The sequence below is a fragment of the Xenia sp. Carnegie-2017 genome, unplaced genomic scaffold, assembly GCF_021976095.1.
Source record: "Xenia sp. Carnegie-2017 unplaced genomic scaffold, XeniaSp_v1 HiC_scaffold_16, whole genome shotgun sequence".
NCBI classification, from domain to species: domain Eukaryota; kingdom Metazoa; phylum Cnidaria; class Anthozoa; order Malacalcyonacea; family Xeniidae; genus Xenia; species Xenia sp. Carnegie-2017.
The window spans coordinates 12,421,707-12,439,815 of NW_025813469.1; the positions used below are offsets into that span (position 1 = coordinate 12,421,707).

At 36.2% G+C, this 18,109-nt stretch overlaps 1 protein-coding gene across 1 annotated transcript; it reads right to left on the reverse strand.

The window, feature by feature from the left end:
• Positions 1 to 15,295: 15,295 nt before the first annotated feature.
• Positions 15,296 to 18,103, reverse strand: LOC124437174 (thyroxine 5-deiodinase-like). The gene is made up of 2 exons (XM_046987181.1): positions 17,663 to 18,103; positions 15,296 to 16,269 (listed from the first exon to the last, which is right to left on the reverse strand). The coding sequence occupies exons 1-2, from the start codon at positions 18,023 to 18,025 to the stop codon at positions 16,003 to 16,005; spliced, it is 630 nt and encodes a 209-aa protein (XP_046843137.1). The 5' UTR covers positions 18,026 to 18,103; the 3' UTR covers positions 15,296 to 16,002.
• Between the last annotated feature and the right edge of the window lie 6 nt (positions 18,104 to 18,109).

Sequence of the window (18,109 nt, forward strand, 5' to 3'; positions counted from 1 at the left end):
TCTCCATGAAAGTATAGTTTGTGACTACATAGTTTGAAACAGGGAGAGGTATACCCTTCACTCTCCACGAAAGTATAGTTAGTGACTACATAGTTTGAAACAGAAAGAGGTGTACCCTTCCATTTCCAGGAAAGTATAGTCAGTGACTACTTAGTTTGAAAGAGAGAGAGGTGTACCCTTCACTCTTCATGAAAGTATAGTTAGTGACTACATAGTTTGAAACAGGGAGAGGTATACCCTTCACTCTCCATGAAAGTATAGTTTGTGACTACATAGTTTGAAACAGGGAGAAGTGTACCCTTCACTCTATATGAAAGTATATTTAGTGACTAAATAGTTTGGAACAGAGAGAGGTGTACCCTTCACCTTCCATGAAAGTATAGTTAGTGACTACATAGTTTGGAACAAGGAGAGGTATACCCTTCACTCTCCATGAAAGTATAGTTAGTGACTACATAGCTTGAAACAGGGAGAGGTATACCCTTCACTCTCCATGAAAGTATAGTTTGTGACTACATAGTTTGGAACAGGGAGAGGTGTACCTTTCACTCTATATGAAAGTATATTTAGTGTCTAAATAGTTTGGAACAGAGAGAGGTGTACCCGTCACCTTCCATGAAAGTATAGTTAGTGACTACATAGTTTGGAACAAGGAGAGGTATACCCTTCACTCTCCATGAAAGTATAGTTAGTGACTACATAGCTTGAAACAGGGAGAGGTATACCCTTCACTCTCCATGAAAGTATAGTTTGTGACTAAATAGTTTGAAACAGGGAGAGGTATACCCTTCACTCACCATGAAAGTATAGTTTGTGACTACATAGTTTGGAACAGGGAGAGGTGTACCTTTCACTCTATATGAAAGTATATTTAGTGACTAAATAGTTTGGAACAGAGAGGTGTACCCTTCACCTTCCATGAAAGTATAGTTAGTGACTACATAGTTTGGAACAAGGAGAGGTATACCCTTCACTCTCCATGAAAGTATAGTTAATGACTACAAAGTTTGAAACAGGGAGAGGTATACCCTTCACTCTCCATGAAAGTATAGTTTGTGACTACATAGTTTGGAACAGGAGAGGTGTACCCTTCACTCTATATGAAAGTATATATTTAGTGACTAAATAGTTTGGAACAGAGAGAGGTGTACCCTTCACTCCGTTAGATTTAGAGGTTTTACCGAACATCAGATAGAATCATAAAGGAGTTTAACAACACAACGATTGACAATATATTTTAACATAACATGTGCTCTCTTTATAAGGCAGAACAACAAGTACATAGGTCAAATGATTAACAATTAAGTTGAGAGTTATACACTGTGATGTCATTTCCTTTTAACACTCCCACTTAACGATCAACTAAATTACTTATTAAGTTAAATTTGTTTTACACCAAGAAGATCTCTAAAACGTTCATACGTAGGCTTGCTTAATGGTTTAGTCATAATGTCAGCAATCATTGATTCTGTAGGACAATACTTTACGCATATTGCGTTCTTATTAACTTGCCCTCTAATGAAGTGATAGGATATGTCAATGTGCTTTGTGCGATTATGAAATTTCGGATTCTTGCACAATTGAATGGCTCCTTGATTATCTTCGTAAATTGTTGTAGGAACAGGTTTCAACAATTCAATATCATTCAGTAATCTTCTTAGCCAGATACACTCTTGTGAAGCTGAACTCAAAGCAATATATTCGGCTTCAGTTGTAGATCTTGATACAGATGTCTGTCGTTTACTGCACCAGCTTATCGTACTGTTTTGAATCTGAAAAACATACCCTGATGTAGAACGTCTTGTCTCCACATCACCACCCCAATCGGCGTCTGAAAAACCATACAAATCAGAATCTTTTCCATTTGCAGTAAACAAAAGACCATAGTCCATCGTTCCTTTGATATAACGAAACACTCTTTTCACTGTTGCCAATGATCTTTACCTGGTCTGGACATATATTTAGATAAAGTTGCGACGGCGGCAGCTAAGTCTGGACGAGTTGCAACAGTTGCATATGTTAAGCAACCTATTGCCATTTGATATTTCTGAACATCTACTGGCTTCTCATTATCAGATAATGATACAAACTTCTTTGACGTATCTAGTGGTGTTGATACTGGTTTTGATTCATCCATTCCAAACTTCTTTAGTACTCCAAGCAAATATTGTGACTGACTGATACTAAGTGTTTTAGCTTGACGGTTGCGCTTTATTGACATTCCCAAAATGTAACCTACTTCACCAACATGTTTGACTTTGAATCTCTTAGCGAGAGATCTCTTTTCTTCAGTCATCATATCTGTACAATTAGAAAACCACTGTATGTCATCCACATACAAGGCCAATATGACAAAGTCGATTTTACCATTCTTTCGTTTAATGGACTTTATATAGACACACGAATCTGCATTACTTTTTCGATATTCATTTCACAATAGAAACTTGTCGATTTCAGAATTCCAACATCGTGCAGCCTGTTTCAAACCATATATGCTTTTCTTCAATCGACATACATAATTCTTCTTCTCTTGATCAAGATAACCTTCCGGCTGTTTCATGTAAATTTCAACTTCTAGCTTACCTTGCAAAAAGGCAGTCTTTACGTCAGTTTAGTGAACTTCCCAGTTGTGTATGTTCGCCACACTCAGCAATAATCTAATTGATGCATAACGAACTACTGGTGAAAAAACTTCTTCATAGTCGGTACCTTCAGATTGAGAGTAACCTTGCGCCACTAATCTTGCTTTGTATCTTCCACAGATCCATTCTCCCATTTACCTTGAATACCCAACGACATCCTACTATATTCTTCCCTTCAGGAGGAGGAACAAGTTCCCATGTCTGGTTATCTAATAATGATTGATACTCTGAATCAGTTGCTGTTCGCCAATTGTTGCTGTCTTCACCATTCCAAGCTTCTTGGATGTTACATGGTTCGTTGATGTCAGCAGTCAAGCTTTGTGAGAAGTAATTCTCTTCATCAAATCTGTTGGGAGGTCTAGATATTCTTTTTCTGGGAAGGCTTTGAGTTTCTCTAAGAAAATTTTCTTCATATGTCGCTCCCACTGGTTGAAGGTGCTTATCTGCTTCAACTGGGTTTTCAATTTCGTTATTTTCTTCTTGAGCAAATTCTTCCATTGGTATTTCATGTGGTTCATCAATCTTTTCTTCTAGTGGAGTGTAAAAGTTACCGAACTGTTTGTTTTCATTACCTTCCAAGTCGTAAAATCTTTCTCAAGAAAGACAGCATCCCTACTTCGAAAAAACGTTTGACTGAGTACATCAAATAATCTGTAGCCTTTCGTCCCTTCAGGATATCCGATGAAGATACACTTCTTTGATTTCTCTGAAAATTTCTTTCGTTGACTTGCAGGCATGTGAGCGTAAACTAGGCATCCAAATACTCTCAGATTAGAAACATCTGTTTTTTTATTGAACAAGCATTCAAACGGTGTAACTCCATTAAGTGATACTGTCGGACTTCGATTTCTGAGATAGACAGCTGTATTCACTGCTTCTGCCCAAAATTGTAACGGCATATTACTGTGTGATAACATTGATCTGGCTGATTCTACAAGTGTGCGATTCATTCGTTCCGATACACCATTCTGTGCGGGATTATACGGCACAGTAAGTTGATGTGTAATTCCTTTCTGTTTAAGAAATTCTTTAAATTCTTTGGAACAATATTCCCCACCATTGTCTGTCCGTAAAAATTTAACTGAACAACCAGTGATGTTCAAAACCATTGCATTAAATACTTTAAACTTCTCCAATACTTCATGTTTGTTCTTAATGAAATAAACATAAGTGTACCTTGAAAAATCATCAATAAAAAGAACAAAATACTTTGAACCACCAAGTGAATTTGTTGACATTGGTCCACAAACGTCACTGTGCACCAATTCAAACGGTTTAATTGCACGCTTTGCTTCCTTTTTGGGATACTTGGATTTATGATGCTTACCCATAATGCATCCCTCACATGGAGATCCTTCCTTAGGCGTAGTATCCATGCCAATAACCATATTATCATTCAGCAGTTTTGAAACATTGTTCATTCCAAGGTGACCAAAACGATAATGCCATAACATTAATTTATCATCTATTGCAACATTCACATAGTTACCTTCAATGATTTTCAATACATACAGTTTTTCCAGCATTATACCACTTGCCAACAACTTTGTACCTCTAAAGATTTCACATTGATCATCTCTGAAAGTAACACATGCTCCAAGCTTTATCATGGCTCTTACAGAAAGCAAATTCCTACCAAGATCTGGTACATACAACACATCTCGCAAACTTATCTTCTGAGGTCTTTCATTTGCATCAGCAATAATACGACAAACCCCTTTACCATATGCAAGAATACTTCTATTATCTCCAAGATTAACAATTGATGGATTTGAAAATTGAACATATTCAATCAAATTGCTCTTATTATAGGTCATGTGCTGTGTGGCACCTGAGTCGATAATCCAGCAGTTATTATTCCATGAACTTGAGGTATACAATGCTTCGTCTTCCACCATATTATCATCATCCTCTTTCTCTACACAGCTAGCAGATTCACCTTTCTTTCTTTCATTACTTTTCTTGTTCTTGTCGTCGAGGACCTTTTTCTTGGACAGTGACGAGCAAAATGCCCTCTTTCATGACAGTTGTGACACTTCCCTTTAAATACATATTGTTGCTTTCCTTTTCTCATATTTCTTCCAGCAGCAAATGCTCCTTCAGGATCCTTTCCGTCTTGTCGTCGATCAACATCATTTAACAACATGTTTTTCACTTTGTCGTAAGATAAGGAGTCATCACCTATTGCATCCAGGGCTGTAATCAAGGGTTTGAACTCTTCAGGCAAACTCGCTAAGAGTGTCATTGCCAGTTCTTTGTCCTCTACTTCTACCCCCATTTCTTTTAGCTGGTCATGCAATGTTCTTAAGTGACTAATATGCTCCAACATGCTTTCTCCTGAACGATAACGGCAAGCGTAGTATTGTTGTCTCAATCTCACTTTCTGTAACAGAGATTCTCTAGCAAATTGCTTCTTTAGAGCGTCCCATGCTTCTTTTGCAGTTGTGGTATGGCGTACATGAATTTGATATTCTGGTTCGATAGCCAGACAGATGTGAGTCCATGCCTTCTTCGCATTACGCGCAAAACTCTGACAAACTTCGGCACTTTCCGACGCAAGTTGAGCAGTACCCTCAGCATGTTCAAACAGATCAAGGCTTTCTAAATACAAACGCATGTTAAAAGACCAGGTCCGATAATTCGACCCATTTAACTTCGCAAATTTGAACGAATTCAATTCAGCCATATTCATTTTATATTCGACCGCAAAATATTTATAGAAATATCTTATAAAATCGTCGACTTGTTCGATTCACATGTAGACCATAGCATTCTGGGCCCATAACCTGTTAGATTTAGAGGTTTTACCGAACATCAGATAGAATCATAAAGGAGTTTAACAACATAACGATTGACAATATATTTTAACATAACATGTGCTCTTTTATAAGGCAGAACAACAAGTACATAGGTCACATGATTAACAATTAAGTTGAGAGTTATACACTGTGATGTCATTTCCTTTTTAACACACTCTTCATGAAAGTATAGTTAGTGACTACATAGTTTGAAACAGGAGAGGTATACCCTTCACTCTATATGAAAGTATATTTAGTGACTAAATAGTTTGGAACAGAGAGAGGTGTACCCTTCACCTTCCATGAAAGTATAGTTAGTGACTACATAGTTTGGAACAAGGAGAGGTATACCCTTCACTCCATGAAAGTATAGTTTGTGACTACATAGTTTGAAACAGGAGAGGTATACCCTTCACTCTATATGAAAGTATATTTAGTGACTAAATAGTTTGGAACAGAGAGAGGTGTACCCTTCACCTTCCATGAAAGTATAGTTAGTGACTACATAGTTTGGAACAGGGAGAGGTGTACCCTTCACTCTCCATGAAAGTATATTTTGTGACTAAATAGTTTGAAACAGGGAGAGGTGTACCCTTCACTTTATATGAAAGTATAGTTTGTGACTACATAGTTTGAAACAGGGGAGAGGTATACCCTTCACTGTCCATGAAACTATAGTTAGTGACTACATAGTTGGAAACAGGGTGAGCTCTACCCTTTACTCTGTATGAAAGCACAGTGAGTGAGTACAGTGTAGCAATTTACTGTTTGCAAAGTGCAATTAGCACATTGTAGTAAAATATTAAAAATGGCACATTATTTTTTTAAGCAATATGCAACAAAGTAAATATTATGCATTATTTACTAGCCCACAAATTGCCATTCTTTGTAGTATGATATCAATAGGATGTTTTATTATCCGATTCAAGCATTAATAACAGAAGTTATACATACAGAAGTTTTTACAAGCTAATCCAGAGAAATGAGAAGTAAACACATTAGTCACATCATATCGGGGCAAACATGCCTGCATTTCAGAACAGGAGTCTTCAGAAAATGACCAGTTGTACACATGAACCGTTTAACTTGTTCAAATGTACAATACAGGCACAATTTTACTACTGCATCATATTTAGCTTAATGAAGTGTTTGTTTGAATCTGACTCGGAAACTTCATGTAATATCAATCTAATTGTGACTTGAGAGAAACATTTTTCTGAAAACAAGAGCACATCATTTTTTTGAAACTAATTCATACAATGGGTGACTACTTGGCCAGGAACAGAGATAGGTCTATCTTTCACTCTTCATGACAAAGAAGTGGGTGATTGTTGTGTTTGAAAAAGTTAGAGGTGTCTGCTTTACTCTCCAGGAAGCCTAATGAGTGACTACTTACTTTAAAACAATGTGAGGTGTAACCATTACTCTTCATGAAAGAAAAATAATGACATATGTTAAAACAGGGAGAGATAAACCCTTCACTTTCAATGAAAGCATAGTGAGTGACAAGTAGACTTGGAACAGGGAGTATATTAACCGTCATAAGCCAATATTACATTTAAGGGGTTGACTATATTTTTTCAGTTCCTGAATTTTCAATGCAAATTTTTTATGCATTTGATTTTGACAAGGATTCATACATTGTGTCTGTTCCCTTTGGTTGAAATTACAAAAAAATATTTTAAATTATGGACTCTAACTTAAATTTAGACAAAAATAAAAAATGCATATCACATAAGAGTTACCTCACCTGAACATAACAGAGGATGTACTGTTTGTATTCATTGTTCATAATCCAATTCTGATGACACTATCTATATATACATGAAATTCAAAAGAGAAAGAAATAATTATTTACTCATAGGCTAAGCTTACCACCCTCTCCTCTCCAGGGTACTTCATTTAATGTTGAGGCAACTGTGGGGGGTCTAGTTTTGGAAATTCAGTTAAAAAACTTTATCATCATAATTTATTTCCAAGATATTCATTCTTGGGAAGCATATCAAAGAGTTTCTGAGGGCATCGCTCACTGTAGCAATACTAAAGTTAATTACCAGAAACTAAAAACTTAAGACAAGACGCAGTTGCGATACTTTACAAATTTGACAGCTATGTTGTTCTGTTCACTGAACTGCATCAACAAATGACTCACCCGCAGCAAATTGTTCAGATTCAGGACTGTGGCAAAACGCAAAAACATGCTTCTTTACTTTTCTTCCCCCATCAAAAAAAGCAGCTAGACATTGAAAGTAGCCTCAAAACACTTTTCAAAGATTAAATAATGTAATTGCTGCCACGCATCAGCGTGGCAGCACACTAATCTTGACATGTCTCGGCCCATTCCTCTACTCGACCTATATAGAGGTAAAATCTCGATTTGTGTCTGTCTGTTAACATTTCCGGGGGGATTTTTACGGAATGAGGGGGGAAGAACAATCACAATAAGGTAGAACCTTTCGGAACTCCTGTCAGTTTCTATTTGATTTTAAATGTCTGGAATCCGAATAGATATGCGGCCTAAACAACTTTATACAATAGATACCAAAATCGAGTGATTACCGACATCAATTATATATCTCGTTTGGCGAAAAACACATGAAATGGACTCACCGTGCCGTATTTAGCCAGCTCGGTTCACAAATTTTATCTTGCACTCTATGATCGCACGGTGAGAAAAATGTAGTGTAAGCATGTATTTATTTTTGTTCGAGCTTTTATTATTACTTGAAATATCGGTGTGGATTTAACAAAACGTCAAAAATAATTTAAACGCATGGTGGGAGTTCAACCATGAAATATGAATTATGAATACGATGAAACGTTTGCCCTTTGCGATAACTTTTCATCATTTTATCGCAGTCGCACAGAATCATCGGAAAATAGGTTCTATCAAAATGTTATAAAGGAAATAATGGAAACAAAACTACAGTTTTATAATATAGTCCGCTTCTACGTTTGAAAACATGCGTTCGATCGATCGTTTGAGTAAACAAAGTATCATGCTTTTAATCAAAAAGCAATTTAAAGACTCAAAAGAATCAAAACTATCAAGACATTTAAAAGAATCAAAAAATTGTTTTCGTTCGAAATGGTAATGAATTTATCTATAAAATTATTTTCACGCGTGAAATGAAATAAGATGTAAAGCACGGGAGTTATTTTTCGCCGGAAATCAACCGTCGACTTTCAGAACGCGTGCCTTTGTTTGCATGTATACCAAATAAGGTATGGCACGTTTGAAAGGCCCTTTCACTCGATCCGATTTGTCGGATCCGGTTTTGTCAGATCCTAAAAACGGATCGTGTGAGCACATATAAAGTTAGTCTCCGACAGTCGGATCCGTCAATCTAAAAAAAAGAGGATAGAAATAGCCTAGAATATAATGACTAGCCAAATTATATATGTTTGAAAAAGACATGGAAACAAGAAGAAAAGTACGCAAATATATCGATAAATGGACAACACAAATGGCTGCTCTCAAGATTATAAATATCTAAACGTATCTAAATATCAACACAACTATCTGACCGTCTGAACAAGCAATCAAAAGACGGAACCAAAACAATAGGATCTGACAAATCGGAACGTGTAAACAGGCCTTCAGATAGAAAGAAAACTTTGCCCATGGCGAAATAAACCTTGCCAACGCAAAGCTAAAAGTTAGAGACACGCATGTAAAATTTCTTTGTCTATCATTCTAATCACCCAATCATAACGTATGTATGAAACCACCTAGAATGCTGTACACGGAGGTGGCTCCAATGGATGTCACTACGTTCTGAACCCTGCAATTTTTCCAGATAAGGGGTCGGGGCAGCAATCCCCCCTTGCGATAGCAACTTCTAGTATATATAATATATATTTTACAATTACGGTAAATTTGGCGCCACTCTCCGCCACATTGCATTGAAAAAAAAATTTGCGGTATTTTCCGAAGAAAGCGACAAACGCTCAACATGGTATTTTTCGTCTTCATTCGTATCCGACTACTACCGAGGATACGAAATTGACAACTAACAAAAGCAGAGTTCTGATTGGCTTGAATCAGCCATTTTAAAGATCAAGTTCCTGATTTCTGATCAGTGTTGCCACGCCTTGGGATTTCTCCCAAGATCTTGGGATTTTCTGCTCAAGCTTGGGATCTTGGGAGTTTTTTTCGAAATATTGTAAAATCTTGGGATATTTTGTTTAAATATTTTATATGTAATATTATCTCGTATTATGAATTTATAAATAAGTGTGACACGTGTTTAGAAAGAAGCTTGACAACCTTCACACCCTCCCACTGAAGATGCCGTCTGAATCTGATGTTTATTTGAACATAATATAAGTTCTTTTACCGTGGATATTCTTTAAATTAATGTACGTGTATTCCATAAAACGCTGAAGCATTTCTTTCCATCGAAAATATTATTAATTGGTATTGCATTTCTTGGTTGTCTTTACTATTGAACAGTAGAAATCAGGAGGGAGTGAATATTAAAAATAATTTTAAAGTGGAAGTTTGACAACTATCTTTGATCATTTCAACACTTATATACATAAACTATCGATTTTATGAAATTAAAATTAAAACAAAAATCAATTCATTCCACTCCTTACATTATGCGTTCATTAGTGTGGCTAATCGTGTACCCATGACAAAGGGGTCCCTAGAAACGACTGTGGGGATCTTGGGATATTTTAAAGGATCTTGGGACTTTTTGCTCAAAATCTTGGGAATTTGTAAAATAGTGAGTGGCAACACTGTTCCTGATGGCAATATAGCCGCTTATTTTTTGAAATGAAATTCTTATTATTGATATAATTGATTTGAGGAAACGCAGGAAACAATTTAACAATACAAATACAGGGCAGATTGCATAACCCCCCGCCTGATAGTTCTATTCTTTGGATTATATTTTCTCAATTCGATCAACTCAAAAAGCTATGGCCAATCAATAAATAAACTCAGTAATAACTAAGTTTCATTCATGTAAAGAAATATAACCATCTTTTAGCACACTTGAAAGTCTCGAACGAAAACAGTCAAAGAAACTTAAAACAGGCCAACAGGCCGTAAAACACTATTTAAAAGCGACAAGTGGAAGTACCACTGAACTTGTTTGTACAGGCTTATTGAGGAAATCTTAAGCAGACCTCGAGAGCTGATCAGTGAAAGCCTGAGAACGAAGATCGAGGGTTGCACCTGCTCGAGAGTTCTTACAAACGTCTCTGAAGTTTGCATAAGCCATGCAGTCCAAACACGAAAACACCTTTTATTTCTTTTGAAAATAACAATAATGCGAAATAGACAATTTCAAACAAATTTTTTCACATTCCCCTAAATGCATTCATGATCGATTTGCAAATTCTCTTCGATTGAGTGATTAATTTGTTTGGTTTAGCTCAGATCGGTTTGTTTGCACAGACTAATGCAAACACTTTCGTTGACCAATCACTGCACGCGTTTTATTGTGTTTATTTTATGAATAAAATATTTATCTTCAATGGGAGAAATGTGTTTTGAGACTGTACTCTAAATTTCTTGATTTCTTTAGGAATAGTTTTCAATGCCTCCTGACATTTGAAATGGCAAAAGATACACATGCTTGGTAGATAACTCCTATTATTGTTTCATCTTACTTTATTAATATCTCACTTTAAAAAAAACGAAAATTCTAGAAGAGATTGGAAATCGGTGTTTACAGAAACTTAAATTTAGAGCTTAAACATTCTGTTCCAAACCACCCGTATGATTGTGCGTGTAGTCATCTGCGACAATTGTTTAAAGTTGTGTACATCGAAAGAGTTTACATTTAAAAAATATTTTGACAGAAAAACAAACTAATAGGATTTCCTATTCAAGTTATTTTTCCTAAATCTATCGGACCACTTAACATTTTGGCACAGTCGCGAGTTAAATATAATAATTATTACGTCATTGTTCAAGGTGCAAAATAGAAATTGCCGTCATTTAATTTTAGCTCGTGTGAATTCATTCCACAGGGAAGTCTACTGAAGGTCAACATTTCTCCTTTCATCTTTGTTTATGTAAACGTTAAAGAATGATAATTTAATTTTGATAAAACAAAAACGATCAAGCAATATGATTTCAATGAAAGTTTTCCACTTAAGTTTCTTTTTGTTATAAGTAGATGAAAATATAGTTAAATAAGTTAATTGTGAATTTTGACATGACATCATGGCAACCATAGAAGAGAGATCATCACTACACATGACGTCATTTATGATAGTTCATATTTGAAAGTGCTAAAAACGGTAACGGCATTGCTTCGTCAGCCATAAACTATAATTGGACAACTTATACAAAAAATTTCTTCAGTCGCAGTTTGTTTTTTATGACTTAAGAATACTTTACTTGATTTTTTGAATGCTTAAAAATAATGTGTATCCATTACCAAATAAGGCTAATTGTGTAGTAATTACATTTTGCTTCATTGCATTCCGATTTGAAATAGATCTGACATTTATTTTTAATATAATTTCTGATTAAATCACCAACTGAGCAAACCGATACCTTCGAATGGAATTTTTTTATCTTACTTATGAAACCATGCAATCGGTAGGGTGGCCATCCAAATGTTTTTCTGTTTACTCACTTTGAAAACAACAGATTTCAAAAAGAAAGAAAATAATGATAATGCTCTAAAATTTACATAACTAGCGTCGGTGTTATTAAAACTCACACACTCACTGAGTGTGGCTTCAAAATCATCTCATAACCATCTAAAGACTATTTCTACTCCAACGATTGCTCCACAAGAATTATTTCAACAAAAATCTTGCTATGAATAAAGAAATGACTTTACCATTGATTAGCGGGAGTGCGTTTTAGTGTCGCAATCATTGAGTGTGAGTGTGAGGGCGCTTTTAGAACACAGGCACAAAACTTGCGGGATAGCTAATGTCAATACTACTGCACAGTGCCCACACAACATTAGTTCTTTCTTTGCTGCATCGTATGGTATGTTCGTGCTCAATTTTGTCTGCGTGTTTTAATCAACTTTGTCTCTTGCATAAAGTTGCATCATTAATTTATATTTTTTTAAACGTGCGGAAAACAATGTGATGACGAGATGTCCATATTTCGATTAGTAAAACTGGCGTGGGTACATTCATTCTGAGTTTTCTTCCGGATTAAAGCTGTCATTAAAAGGCAATAGAGTACGTTTTGAAAGAAATTGAGAAAAAAAATTTGAAAAATCGTGTTCCGTTGCGTGACTGTTTGTGAGAAAACAATTTTATTTTCGTTCCGTGCGACGAATGTGATTTGCGTTGGAGGTGCACGCGATATTGACGTCTGGTTTAGATTTAATTAACAGTCTATAAAATATACAGTGTTGTTGAAAGTTTTGTCTTTATAGATTCCATCACTATAATTTCTTGATCAGCCACGTTGGGATGTCGAACCTCGAGTCTTTCTGATGTAGTCAAGTGGAATGTCTTCATCGGGAGTGATCTGATGTTGAAACTTGAGTTTTTGTACATACTTAAGTCAAGTGTTTTCATTAAGAGTGATTTGATTTTGAATCAGAAGTAGCCCTTACATAATTCGCGTGTATATTCAGGAGTGATCTGATATTAAAACTTGAGTATTTTTGTACGCAGTCTAGTGTTTGCTTGAGGTGATTCAATGTTGAATCTTCAGCATAAGTGCATGAACTGATTTGAAATAGGTTTTTGACCCGCATTGACTCCAGCGCTCGCATAACAACTTCGCCGAAAGCTGAGCACTGATAAATAATTTAAAATTAGAAATTGGCAGTCTTCTTTCACTCATCTAATTTTATTGTTGAAATTTTGCGCATCAACATTCTATTATTACACTAATCACTTATGATAACTTCTATATTTTTCACTCACACCGAGAAATTCATCATTTCACATTATCAGAAATTCATCATTTCACTTCTGAAAATACAGCTTGTGCCAAATTGAAACTGTCGTTTTCAGTAATTGTGAACAGCTCACAATACTGAATTAACGGTAGCATCGCGACGCCATGGGAAAGTTGTTTCGTCTCCACTAAACTATTTACATAATTCCCACGTATTTTAATGTCATTATTATACGTTCTCCTGCTGTTCTATAAACTAATCAGAGAGACTTTGCCATTAAAACGAACGTTCTTTTTATAAACAATGCGACTTGCAATATATTTACTAAAAAGAAAACCGTGAATCTCGAAACATGTAGACCCATAAGTAAGATGATGGTATTAAAAGAGGAAAATTTTGCATTATTATCGTGTCGGCCCATTTGACCTGTTCTTCGTTTGAGCCATTTCAAACTCTGTTGCCATGTCTGCATGTGTAACGAAGTAAAGGGATCTATTTCAGTAACGAAGACTTTGTGAAGATGAGGGAAGGATGTTGGAAATGGAGTAACGAACTAAACACTTACAGTGTCTCAGTGGGGTGGGGAGGAAGGAGAGTGGGAAAAAACACGAAGTATAAGTTACACAACAAAAAATGATATGTTTAATAATTACTGGATCCTCGTCTTATTTTAGTTACAGCTTTGCAACATCGGTTAGACATGCTGTATGTTAAATCAATGTATCTTTTGCGCGGATCGTAAACGTCATTATCTAACAGACAAACTACGAGCAGCTCTTTTCGACTGCTTCTGCATAATCGTAATTTAATGAGTGTATTTAGCGAAAAACTCTCATCTAAATGTATGCTGTGATGATGCTCTAGGCTTCTTGCATGCTGCCTAGTAATTAGTCAGGTCTTTTTTAAAGGCAGGTCTTATTCCATGCATGTTTGGAGGCCAAAGCTACAATGAAAACACTTTTTTCACTTGCCCTTCATGACCAGCCTCGTGACTACTGTCGTGTTTGTTTACTACGGTGTGTTTTTATGTCTTATCCAATTTTTTAATGTGATCAGAAAGGTAAAAAAAATTTAATCCAGAGTGCTCAAACTTTTCACCTTGAAGATCTCGGGGGGACGGGGTTAATGCACTTTCAAAGTTGAGTTTCGACAAAATTTTCGAGCGTGGGAAAAAGGTGGCTGTATTTTTTCACGAAAATGAAAGTTTTCTCTTTGAATTCACGTTTTCCTCATTGACTGTCCAGCATAAATGCCTTTCTGTCTTTTAAAAGATTTTCAAAACAATTTAAAGGGTTCTTTGCTCACTAGATTAATTGCAGCCTTGTAGCCTTGTGTTAATGTATTTTAAGTGACCTGCATGCGGGCTGGTCACATGAAAAAGAAAGTTGTCAAGAAAATTCTAGGTTTTCCTCAGGGGCTCTGTTTCCACAGCAAATGTTAACAGGCTTCATATAAGCCAGGGGTGGGCAACTTCTACAATCGGCGGGCCAGTCAAAAACCCTTCAGAGGCCGAACCCCACCCCCGGGCCGTATGTTGCCCACCCCTGATATAAACCATGCTACAATTGTTATTAAACTATAGGGTTTTTCCTCCATTAGGACTAATTTGGTAATGAAAACGAAAATGAAGTTAAAAAGAAAAAAAGTTAAATACTTACTGATGTTTAACACTTGGTTAAACAAACCAGAAGTACAAAAAATTTTCAATTTCAAAGTAGCTAGTTTATACAACTGTACATTATTAACAGCCAGCTTGAGAATATATATCATTCTGTCTGATGATGCATGGTCCGTAAAATTAAACCGAAATACTACAGTTTAAATTGTCTTGGTTAGAACTTGAAAAAAGATGTCTTTTTACCGTTTTATTTTATATTTTAGAATATAAGCGTACAATTTGCGAGCTCGCTACGCTAGTACGGCCATGTTTTCTTTATCATACTGATCACGAAGCGTAGATTAATCTTGACAACAGAAAAAAAAACACACGACACTTCAGAAACGATGCGTTAAATAATTTGATAACATTTTAATCTGCTTTTTTTGCCACACATATCATATCAAGAGTTCATCTATAGCTATATATCAACTCCAGAGGTCTCGTGTCGCAGGCTAATAATGGATATATCGTGATAAACTATACGTGTACTGGATAAGTTCTTTATACATAATTATACATTTGATACATATTTATTGCTTATATCATGAGCTGGATAAAATTCAATGTGTTTTTCCCCCATTTAATACGGAAACGCTTTGCTGAAACAAGGCTGGAAAAAAGCATTCTGCTTCATCGATTAGCGGATGTATTTTCCTTCAAATTGAATTAATCTTGCATCGGCCTAACTATTCCATAAACATTTTTTGCTGTGCGTTGGTATGATGAAGCAAAGATTGCCAATATTCCAACCTCGAATCAGTCTGTCAAATCAGTCTGAAATTTCAGCTTAGATGAATATTTCCAAGCCCTGTCTACTACATAACATTCATAATTGTTCAGCATTACTGAGATTGTTGTTGGTCAGTAGAATATGAATAACAAGTCGGATTATACCAGCTTTGAACAGCTGAGAAGATAAAACGGATAAAGATCGCGAATATTTTTGTTAACTTCATACCAAAACTTTTGTTCCGGAGTATTTATATCTTACGCTGACGTCATAGTATATGCTGACGTCATAGTAAAGCCATCATAAAAATGCTTTTAATATATTCTCATTTCTAAGCCTTATTGTTATTGCGATAGCGTTTGAGGCATTGCTTCGTCTCCTCGAAGTCAAACCATGTCGGTCCAGGTCCATTCTGATAGATCAGTTTGTCCTCCTCAATGATCGCTATTCTGTTTGGACAGCCGCTGAACGCAGTGCTTGCCGCGTTGTCCAGCGTATCCGAGTAAACCGGAAAGTTAGTCGGGACGAAGGCACGAAGAATCTGCGAGGCTTCCACGCGATCCTCGATCGAAACGTGTCTTCTAACAACATAGGTGTCCTATAAAAAAACATAAGGAATTACAAGTTATGAGCTATCAGTAGCAAGCCATACATTTTACACACTCTAGGAAAATACATTTTTAAGTTTACTTACTGTAAAAACAACAGATTTCTAAGTACTGGAGTTATTCAATATTTATATAGCGAGAGCAAAGCTGTAGACTTTGCCCACTACGCAAAGCTGTAGACTTTGCCCACTACGCTATAGCCTATGTCTTGTCAAAGTACGGGATTGATATACTAAATATGTACTTGTGTATCATGATGTACTCATTCAAGATTGATGGAGCCATGATGCACTTGCGTATCATGATGTATTCATTCAGGATTGATGGAACCAAGATGTACTTGTGCATTAACGGTTTTCAATGCCATTTTTTTATCTGTACTCCGATACTTAGGCATTTCCAAACGTTTTTTTGGGCATTATCACTTACGAGTTTTAGTTTTTTCTTTGTACACGATCTACAATACACTCAATGATAAGTCTTGTCAATCAGTTAAAGTCGTAAAGAGATTTCTTCCCTTAGGAAATGAGTTGGAACGTTATTACTTCAGTAATGCGGAAACTAAAATATCATTTTCATTATACGCATGTCGGTGCTGCGTAAGTAACGTGTTTACGCACGTGTACAATATTAGCAACGGAAAACAACTTCGCTGCATATCAAAATTCAAAATAATTTACTTGAACATTATTCGTTAGAAGTGCACGGATAATGTATTCCAAAATAAAGTATATAATGTACGCAAAGTGAAGCCAGTTACGCCCGTCAAGAATAGTACATGCGGTTCCTTATCCAATTGTTCTCAGTTAAGATGCCTAAGTAAGGCTAACAAACAGTTGATCACCCCACGATTGTTCATAGCGTCCCGCGAAGATATAGCGAAAATCAACAAACACACATATATTGAATTTAACTGCGAAAAGCAAGTTTGATATCAAATATCGCTGTATGTAACAAAAATCACAGGATCGCTGACAGGTTTTCGTACGAGTCTATTGAAAAAAATGTTTCGAAGGTTGATTGCAGTTAAAGAGAATCCAATCAAGTTATCTTCTTATTGTTTATAGAAATACATGAATTGTATTTGGCACTCACGAATGTGTTCTAGAATCTCATTCACACCCAAAACTCACTAAGTGCGGGCTTCAAAATCACCTCATGCATACAACTATTCAAAAACGGCGTTTTCTCTTTGCTGATTTTTTGATTTGAAATATTTTTTGAAAAGAACCTCGCCATGAATGGAGAAACAAGTTTTCTATTGAATGGTGGGAGAGAATGATTTCTCCGTCGCAATCAATGAGAGCGAGCGAGCTTCTATAATACGGGCGTAGGACAAAAAAATCCTCTAAACATCCCTTAATTATCCACAGTCGTTCTTACCTTCATTCTCCAGCCATCTTGAGGATGAGCTTCTTGGACGTACACAAGGATAAAGTCGGCAATATCTTCAAACTCGCGTTGTACTTGTAGCATTTGCTCTAACTTTGCTATGATAACTGGACAAGTACAGCTTCCAAAAATTACAACCAGCGGTCGATTTGGCTTCACCAAGTCCAGAAGGTGAACGACGCTTTGACCTTTCGTTCCCGCAATCAAAATCGGGTTTGGCGCCGTGCAACCTATCTTGGACGCACGATTCAGCTCGTTCTTTTCGTATTTCCAAAGAGTTTGAATGAGGTTCCAAGAGAAGAGAGTATTCCAATAGTTATCGACTGGCATAACTATCGACGCTTTTCGGTTCATTTTCTTTATGATAAACTTACGAATGCACGGAATATTTTTTAAAATATTGCCGAAGACATACAACAGGGCGAGTTTTACGAAAAG